The 10084-nt window shown below is 43.0% G+C and overlaps 2 protein-coding genes across 2 annotated transcripts; one reads left to right on the top strand and one right to left on the bottom strand.

Annotated features, from left to right (window-relative positions):
- Positions 1-1061: 1061 nt before the first annotated feature.
- On the bottom strand, positions 1062-5827 carry LOC142565938 (uncharacterized). Its single transcript, XM_075676559.1, has 4 exons — positions 5570-5827; positions 4779-4953; positions 4165-4346; positions 1062-1750 (listed from the first exon to the last, which is right to left on the bottom strand). The coding sequence occupies exons 1-4, from the start codon at positions 5813-5815 to the stop codon at positions 1556-1558; spliced, it is 798 nt and encodes a 265-aa protein (XP_075532674.1). The 5' UTR covers positions 5816-5827; the 3' UTR covers positions 1062-1555.
- A 178-nt stretch (positions 5828-6005) lies between these two features.
- On the top strand, positions 6006-9733 carry LOC142565939 (uncharacterized). Its single transcript, XM_075676561.1, has 3 exons — positions 6006-6160; positions 6855-7072; positions 8735-9733. The coding sequence occupies exons 2-3, from the start codon at positions 6874-6876 to the stop codon at positions 9067-9069; spliced, it is 534 nt and encodes a 177-aa protein (XP_075532676.1). The 5' UTR covers positions 6006-6160; positions 6855-6873; the 3' UTR covers positions 9070-9733.
- The last annotated feature ends 351 nt before the right edge of the window (positions 9734-10084 follow it).

Genomic DNA, 10084 nt, shown 5'->3' on the forward strand with positions numbered 1-10084 from the left:
TCCATTATTGCTACATGGATTGATGCACTTCAACTACAACCCAAACTCGGTTGAAAGGTTTGGCAGTAATCAAAGGGGCTATCAGAATTAGGCCAAAGTTCATGAAATTCAACATAACATTTTATATGCACAGAGGAAATTCAAGTGCACATTTCTAGATCTAATGGAATTACTGTTGCTATCCTCAAGGTTTGAAGGAATCACTACAATAGATTTTTGTTTTTCTTTTTATTTAGCAGCAGACTAATCATGGGATGAGCTAGGCCTCGGTTCTTTTAACGTGCAACAAATGGTTAATTATACCATATTTAAAAAGAACTGATTCAAAATTGTGCACCAAGTGGAGCACAGCTTTTGGCATGTTGAGCAGGACTTCTACACACATAAAAAAATGGAGGTGGTGAATGCATGGTATTACAAACCGCTGACGCACTGGTTTGATGGCCAAGTGCAGTGGTTGCAGGTCATACCGTGATTGTCTTGCAGAAAGCTGAACTTGTTAGGCACTCAATACGGTAATACGGGAGAGGGTCAGAAAAGTGCTCCTCACTGAGAGAAGCAACAGCAGAGGATGATGCTTATCCTGTGTTGAATGCATGAAGGGCGGAGTGTAAGAGTGTATGTAATTTGGTGTGTGCATCTCAAACTGAGGCCCTACACCATGGTTAGAGTTGGCAGCTGCACAAGATGAAATGTCTGTGCTACCCCTTTAAGCTAACTGTGCAGATGCCACACTCTCTCGGAAGTCAGTTAATTTCGCTTAACCTTAATATATGCAGCAATTTAAAAGCTACAAGATTTGTGCTGCTGCAACAGCAACAGCAGCAATAAAGCTGGAATAAATGGATAGCAACTATACATGTCTGCAGAACAGCCCTGTGTGTCAATTTCTTTAAATGAAAATTGCTAATTACAACACCTTCAATCTTCACATAGCTGATAACCTCCAGGCAAATAGAGGTGCAGCAACATTGCCCACATAGTATGACCATCCTCGTGGCCTCGACTAATAACGGAAGTTGCATAACCCACGAACCCAATGATGGACACATATCATTGGGCATGCTCCAGACCCAATATATTTATTACAAGCAAAGTACTCATCACAGTTAAGTAAGCTTAGAACAAACATATAGAAAGTGGGACAAAACACGTTCAATTATTCTGTAAAGCTAGTGTTTGTAAATACAAGTTAAAACAAAAATTGCATGTATGCAAGATGTGGAATGGTAGAAAAATAATCTGGACTACATGGCTGGTGCTAACATACAGTTGTAATTGCTAGGCCAATGTATGTCCTAAGTTGCACAGTACATGGCTAGTAAAACGTGTAACCAGTACACTACTCAATCACCTGAAGCAACCTGCACCATTTGTACTCTAGTGAAGCGTCATTCTGGCCAGTGGCACAATTCTGCTGTGCACTGCCCAGGCTCCCCCAGCAGGTGGAACTAAGCAGGGCTGACTCCAATCTGGTCAGATCTAGCCGTGGTGTGCTCTCTGCCACCGGTAAGCGAGAATAAGTTATGCTATGTTGGAAATCACGTGCTATGCTTCACAGTGACAAGATAGGGCTCCACCCTCGTGACAAGTGCAGAATTTTGCGCTTTGCTTCAGCTACAGTGCTCTGGCAACTCGAGTCTGATGGCATCTGCAGAGGCAGAATGTGAACATTGAAGTTGAGTTGCTTCAGTTCATCCAATCCAAGTATGGTTGATATGTCTTCCACACTTTTAGCTCCCGGCAGATCCTGAAAAATGCACAACACAATGCAGTTAGCTTCATGTCTTCTAGAAGTACATATCTAGCTATAAATTAAATTCAACAAGTCAACCCTCCTCAAACCATGGTCCACAGACAAAAAGGCACTATCAAGAGACTTCAAGGGGGTGTTCACAAGGACTTCTATAAAGGTTTCATCATGTGAATCATCTAACAAATAAGCAACTGAGGCATCTAGCAAGGTATTTGTGATGATGATGTGGCAGTGATTTGTGGTGCAAAGGCCAGCTGTGGCTAAAGAGCGCCATGCAAGTACGTGTAGTGAGGTACTTGTGAACTATCCATCTAAAGCCATGTTCTACACATCAAATAAGGTAAAATTGAAAAATGGAGATAGGGTTGATAATGATTCACACTGGAGACTGACTATTTTTAATATAACCGAAGATCAGCAAGCTCACTCCTGATGTGCAACATAACTTTTCTCATTGAAGATATACTATGATTTACATACAAAGCTCTTAGGCTTCTGGTCTCCTTATTTTAAATCTTTATATTTAGAAATAAATCTGTGCATGTTTCTGTGTTTGCTTTTAAAACAACATCAGTGTATTCTATCCTAAAGATGTTAAAGAAATGGGGAGTGGAGGGTAATTCAAAGGGAAAAATAACAGCCTGTCTATAATTGAAAGTCATTAAGGTAAAATTGTATGTCTTCTTTCAAGCAGGGCACAAATTTGACTAGCAGCCATGTTGTTTCTCCATTTATATGTTAAGCCCTTGTTTTAACCAGGGTGGGAGCTTGACTAGCAGCCATGTTGTTTCTCAATTTATGTTAAGCCCTTGTTATTTGTCATGTGTGCTGATCTGTGCGTTAAAAGAAAATTATATCAGTCATTGCTAAATCGGGCGACAAAGATAAAAACCGTGGCACAAGACCAAGTGAGGAGACATTAACTGACAGCTAATGTTTCTAGCTCTACCATGACGACCCTATGATACACACAACATACTATGATCCATGTGTGGCACAAGATCAAGTGAGGAGACATTAACTGACAGCTAATGTTTCTAGCTCTACCATGACGACCCTATGATACACACAACATACTATGATCCATGTGTGGCCAAGGGAGTAAAGCTGTGCAAGTGGAGGCAAAAGTTTTGTGAATCCTTTGACTTGCTCAGGCCCTCGGCATGCGTGCGTGAGCTCACCACAGTTTTCCTCCCCCTCCCCTCCCTCCCTCTCTTATCTTTCCCATCCTCCAGAGCAGGGTAGCCAACCAGACACATTTCTGGTTAGCATCCCTGCCTCCTCTCTCTACTTCCTCCTCTTCCTCGTGATACCTAAGGCAACTTCCATCGCCTGTCTATGGCCATCATGATTGCAAGCAAAAGTGCCACAGAATCTCATTTTGGAAAAGCAAGTGATAATGTTCTGTTAATCCACTTCATTACTGATCTGCTACTGTGAGGAACTCTAAAAGAATTGTTAGCATTCTATATAAGGGATACTATATTTCTTTATTAAATTGGTGCAACAAACAGCAAAAAAGAATACAAAGCTAAATTTAAAAAAAAACAATGTTCAGATGCTGTGTACAAGCCTTCTGACACCTAATGTATATTTCAGCATGCCCAGGGCAACAGATAAGCAATAATAATGTTCTGAACTGCAAAACAACAACTGTCTTGAGTTTCACTCACTGTATGTACAGTTCAACGTAAATGAATTGTCAAGCTACCATTGTTCTTATGAAAATAGTAGGTTTCTGTTTCCTGCTACAAAAGAAAGTGAAATCTTCAAACTTAAAGACCTCTCACAGACTGTGTTTCAATTAACCTGCTGCATCTCGATTTTGCAGTAGACTGCCATAGTGGACCTTTTAATAGCATGGAATAGGGATGGACCTCTCCTTGGGGTGGCAAGAACAGCGCTTGTATAATATATTCTTTTAGATATCACGTTTTTGTATTTTGCAGATTTCAAAGCAGTAAGTAAATAACGCCCATCACCGCTGCACTTTTGGGAACGGATATCCACGGTCGCTGCAATGATAGCATTTTACCACACTTGTTGAAAGCCCCCAATGACATGTGCTTTTACAGTTTAGCCAATCTGATAATTCACAAATTGATGAATGCTTTCTGGCTTCGTTGTTATAATTATGAAAATCTGGAAAGTTGGGAGCTTGGATATAACATGTGTTCTGCCACTGCTAACATTTCACAAGCACTGTAACAAGCTGTGAAAAGCGATATACGGTGCACGCAATGCAATTTGAGTATGTTCCAAATAATGCCCCAGCACTAAACAATTTGTTAAATTCTGCATGCACTCATTTTTAGTGATTGTTTTCCCGTATTATGCAAAAGGGCTGATTATGAAGTACCGCACTACTCACAAAGAAGCAAGGCATAAATGCGGTGCATTAAACAAACCTGTTTATTGGCAAGCACAAGAATCGGCACATTTTGTAGGCGTTCATCTTGCAAGATTCTGCGGAACTCGTGAGCAGAAGAGCGCAGCCGCTGGGTATCGGCAGAGTTCACCATGTACACAAGAACACTAGTATCATGAAGAAAGTTGGGCCAGTAAGGTCGCACTGTTTCAGAGCCACCCACTGAGAAAAGAAAAAGAAATGTCAGCGTTTTTGTGCTATTAACAAACAATGCTACTGCGGAGAAATGAGCTATTATACTAGAGCTATTTCATCAACAAACAACATGACAAGGCCCAAATGACTATAAGCAATATATGCAACACCCTGTCAAATGGGCATGTTGAGCACTGCCACATGGTCATTTTCAAGCATGCTTGAACTCCAACCTTCCTCGTTGCAATCACGTTCGCAATCTGGTTCAATGCAGATCGAAAGTGCCTTTGCAACAGAGTAGGTTTTACACCTAAAAGTAAAGCCATTTGTTTAACAGATGCCATTGTGGACTATGCAGTTTAGTAGCCTGAAGTTCTTTAGCTTGGGACATCACAAGCACTTTATTAGTTCAGAAGCTATAGAAACTATGATCAATAGGCACGAAAATTCGAAACTTACATTCCCAAAAGTTCAGAGATGAACCGTTCTCAGAGTTGATGCAAACTACGTTAAAACCTTCTGTTGGCGGCGGGTGTGTCGACGTCGCGTCTGGTCTTGACAAGTGCAACAAGAGGCTACTTTTACCAGCATCGTCTAGTCCCAAGACAAGGATTCTTTTTCCTCCATCTGCACACTGAAAATATTCACCTGTTAGAGTAAATGGCGGGATTTTTAACATCCCATAGAGGGATCTTGATCTTAGTGTTCCTGTATAGGACCCGACATCTGCAGGGCTACCAGAGTCGCCTCGCAGCTAGGAAACGAATCGGCGACCTCGACAGCTACTGGCCCATAGCAACTGGTCATTAGGTAAGCTGAAAGTTTAAAACAGTACTGAAGTTGTTTCAAATAAAAGTGTAGCGGGAAGTTAATAGCAAAGAATTTCGGCCACATTCAACGGCTGCACGAGTGAAGCAACAGCGGTTTCGCTTTTGTATTTTAGCACTATAATCTCAACGCCGCTCAACAGTGTTTATGTACACAATCAAGGAACGAATTAAGACAACCGCTCAGAAAAGTTAGTGAACTTCTTTTTCTAACATGAGATATGGAAATACGCGAGCACGCTGCATGCGTTGAACACTGCGAAAAACACCTAAAAAACTGAGGTGCAACCATAATGAACAACACAAGCTATTCTTTAAACTTCTCAAGTCACACTCCTGTAGGCACCACAGGTCAACAAACCTGAAACTCTCAATACATCTCATTCATTATTGCAGTTTCCAATTCACACGTCGTTTCCTTACCGTTTCTTCCACGCTGCTATAATACTTTCGAGATCTTCGTTTCCAATAGTAGCGCAGAGTTAAGCACGTCGCCACACCCACAATAACGCAGCTTCCAATGAGAAAAGATTTCCGCGGGACACTCGCGTTCGCAAGTTTGAATAAACTGCTCATGATAACAGCTCGCGCGCGATCGCTCCGAATGTACTGCGAGCAATCACGCGCTTGTGAGAAGCTCCTGGAGGAACCCAAAGATGCCGCTAGCATCGAGCGCACGCACCACGAGTAGGTCGTGGCACGCACGGTTCGCTTCCCCTGCAAAATTTTCACTGCGTTAAAAAAATATTTATACTTATTTGCCAATAACAATTTATAGAATTATTTAGAGCAAGTTGTTTTATTTTTGCATGTCTTTCATTGGGAGCACGGAATCTGGTAAATGACTCGTGCACATGCGCACCTGTGCGCACTTTGGACCCCTAGAGGCGCATCGGCAATCGAAATCTCTCCGTGAACTTCCTGGCTATGCTCTTCATAAAATTGATTAGAAGTCCTCGTCAAATTATGAAACCTTATCGGTAGTTGAGCATGCATTACTTCATTCAAACCTCGGTGAGTACATGTGTGCTACTATATTTGTTCGGTCGCGCGGCTGGTGAGGATGAACGTTCGAGTGAGTGCCGTAACCCTAATCTTGGTTATCTCCATCCATTGATGTAAAAAGAAAGGTGGACTTTGCGGGTTTTCATGCAACTTCCATGCAAAATTAACCAGTGCAATCTTGGCAGTGCTCTATTGTGCTTCTATTATGTCGTAGTGCAAATTTGACCTTCGCTGGGTATACCGAAGTGCGTCGTTTAGCGTTTTCGTAGTGGCTGTTTGACAATGCCTACTGTGTATACTAGTGCTCTCTTGCAATGTGTGCTGCATCCGACCAGTGTCAAAGGGAATCCATTCCTCAGTTATGCAGCCAGTATATTTTTCGCTTCTGCTATTTTTTCCGTCGTTGGCTGCCTTATAATGCGCGAGGGCTAGAAAGGATGGTTGCGAGGCTGTTTGTTTTGCTGTCTTAACCTTGCTCAAGGGCATGTTGACGGATGTGACACTAGTGACATGCATATTGCGCAACGTTGTATTGGCGCTGTTTAGCGTCTGTCACTCCGCTTGCGAATTTGATTGATCTTCGCTTTTGACCATACGTAGTGCGTGTCGAACCGTGAGCGCTTGGTCTGACAACTGGTGTTATCAATTGCTCTTGACGCTTGTTTCCGTCTTTTAACCCGCTCGCGTGGTGTTTTTTATGCAGCTTTAACGGCACGGTAAACATGAGCACCGAGGCTGGCCAGCAGATTCCGGGCCGCAGGGCCCTGATGCCCGGCTGGATGAAAAGCCACATGGACAGACTCAACACGGTGGCTAATCTGGATGACATGTGCAGCTCCCCTCCCGAGACCGAGTCGGGCTTTCTCCGCGACATGCCACTTTCCCGCTTAACTACTACACCCGCTTCACAGACCCCTGCTGGTGTGTACACTGCATGGACCTTAACAATCTGTTAGTGAACTATTCGAACAAAACGTGAAATAAAACGCTCGTTTTAGTCGGGCGCCTAAATGTGAGACACTAATCCACTAAGGCATGATTTCGCAAGGGTTTTATACTGTTGCAGGAAACCTTATTGCCGCTTGCCAAATTGACCTTGTGCTTTTCTTACCGATATTCCATATGGAAGGCCACCTAAACCGCATATCACATATTTATTGGCCATTAAGCACCGTATAGTAGTTCCATTGGTGCTGACTGCAAGCATAAAGCCTGTTTCACATGGTGCAATTTTACAATCCATTTCTTGCAGCTACAATTTCCGCAAATGTGAACTTCGCATTGCCATTTCACATGCACCGTGTGCAGTAGCTGCGATTTTCACATTTGCAAGCACCTAGTGAAAGACTACATTATTCTTGGCATCAGTTTGCTTCGGTGAAAACAAAGTAAAACAACTTGGAAACTGTTTTTGTGAAAGCTTTTTGTGTTTGAGCACGTTAATTTATCAAAACAAAATTATGTAGGCAGGCCATAGTGGCGTGTCTACGGTATGCGTTGCGATTGGTTTCATATTCTCCTGCATTTTTGCAGACAAGTTCAGCACTCCGAACATGAAAAAATCTCGCGCATGAAGGGTCTGACGGCCCATTTGCCACAAGTTCAAAAATGCAAGCAAGTTTGCACCATGTAAGACACTTAATTTCTTTCAAGGTTTCGTGTTGACTTGTGTAAGGGTAGCACCTGTACAAGGGCTGCACCCCCAGCTCAGCAGCCCAAAATTTGGAAAAAAAATTTCCAACGGAAAAGCGATCGCGTTCGGTGCCCTGATGCTGCGCACGTGCATCTGCGAATTTTCACACGCTGCGTACTTCCGCGTACCGCTACTACATGGAGAGCTGCACGTTGGCCTCTGATGCAATGGTATATCCGGGGTGTGCACAAGTGAAGGCTGCGTTAGCACCATTTTGAGGGAAACGTTCGGACCTGTGTAAGGGCCGCACTTCATCAAAACTGAGAAAAGTGCAGCCCTTATACGAGTCTATACGGTAACATGCGCTTACTCATTTTTATGACTCTCTCTTATGATAGTAGGCCTTGATTCTGTGGCTCTGCTGTACAATGCACATAAGTGTTTTTTTTTTAAGTGGATTTGCCCGTTAGTGCTGAGGCCTTGCCTTAGGGTAATTTAATTTCGTGAACATTCCATTACACTAGTGCTCAGCTAAATGTAATTTCTTTTTTTCTATGGCTCGGCTTGCATAATTTGAGTGTGAACAAAGCAAGTGAAAAGCCTGGGTTGCTTTTCAAATGATGTAAAAATAACTGCACAGGTCATAATGTGTGTTGTAAAAGTTGTGGACTTCATGCTCCATTCTGAAAGCTTTCTGGGAACAAATATAAATTCCTTGGGCTGGTGTTTGGTGACATTTTCTTTTCACTCCTTGTCATTAGCACAGATGCTGCAGCACCACTCTTATTTCCAAAACCAACTACTTGGTGCATAACATAGCAATGGCGAAAATGAAATGCATTGTTCCAAAGCACAGTGGCTTTTCTTCCCTGCCTCCACTGTTTATTAGTTGGAGTTTAAGAAGTTATGCAGTATGGGAAAATACATAAGCTACATTTTTGTGTTGTCAGGGGCACCAACCATCCGGGTGAGTGGTGTTAGCAAGTGCGAGTTGCCTCGACTGGCCTCCGAGGATGCCTTGCGGCACCAAGTGCTGAGCCACCATGGATCAAGCTTACAGAGCCTGGGGCGCGACAGCGGTTCGGGCAGTGAATCTGCCCACACAACGCCCTCTGCCACGCCACAAAGCTCTCCATCACTGGTACGGCGCGTGGTGGCAGCAGACTTGACGGCAGTGGGTGTTCCCATGGTGGATGGCAGTCGGCTGAAACCCAAGAAAAAGCCGCCAGCGCGCTTTGCTGTCACCAACTTCGACCTTAATGCAGTTAGCCCTAACTCATGGTGAGGGTGTGCAGTTGCCAGAGTATGAATCCAGCCAGGATGGTACAAGAATGAAAAGGATAACAGGTGCAGCTTGAATGACTTGGACCAACTTGACCAGAGCACATTTGTGCACTGCTTTAGTTGTCCTTAGCATGACAAATATTGTTTTAATCATTTGCTCTAAGTTGCAAGCGTCTAACAAACCAACATTGAACCTTGCATCGGATACCTCAACTGTCAATTTAAATAGCGTAAAATAGACTACCTTTCAGTTTTCACCTGAATTGATGTGACGTTTTCTGCCTTGTATCTCTTGATGTCTGGCCTTGTGCCCAGTACATTATGGCTACGTTTTATTTTATTTTCATTCATGTACCATTACCTGCTTCCTGGAGGATGTGGCCTGCCTCGGTCCAAGCAGTGGGTGACAGCACTGAACTGTTCCTTGTTGGATACCCGCTGCTCGTGTTTTTTAAATTTTTTCTTGCATCAACTTTCCTCTGCTTTTGTGCTTTCGAACTCACTCTGGTGCCTACTGTAGCAACTGTTCACTTGTCTTGCCTGCTGGCCCTAGCTTCTTGCAAGTTATCTGTTCTGTTTCTTTTTGTAGACTATGCTGCTTTTCAGAAATTGTTTCATTTCTTTGGTTTTCTTTTTGTGTGTGAATAAACGGTTCACTCACTCCATATTATGGCTTTCTTTAGTTGCAATTGTACAGTCGACTGTTCAGAGTTATTGCATGTTGGATTTTGTATTCACTCTCTGCATTTTTGTGTCGAGTACTATACTCCATTTCATACATCACGTGGAACGCGGTGGAAGCTACGCAAGAAATACGGTCACCAAAATTTATCGCTCCGCACATTTAATTTCTGCTTTGCTGCCCGCCAGCAGCGTTTGCTCATGTGAGCATTCACATAAGGTTGCTGCAACGAGCTGCAAATAATAATAAAAAAAAGCAAATTGATCTAAAACGTGCTAGCAGCCATATCAGCACATGATTTGTTCGTTCCTAAGGCTAAATTCTTTTCATTCAG

Source organism: Dermacentor variabilis, unplaced genomic scaffold, assembly GCF_050947875.1.
Source record: "Dermacentor variabilis isolate Ectoservices unplaced genomic scaffold, ASM5094787v1 scaffold_12, whole genome shotgun sequence".
In the NCBI taxonomy this organism is placed as follows: domain Eukaryota; kingdom Metazoa; phylum Arthropoda; class Arachnida; order Ixodida; family Ixodidae; genus Dermacentor; species Dermacentor variabilis.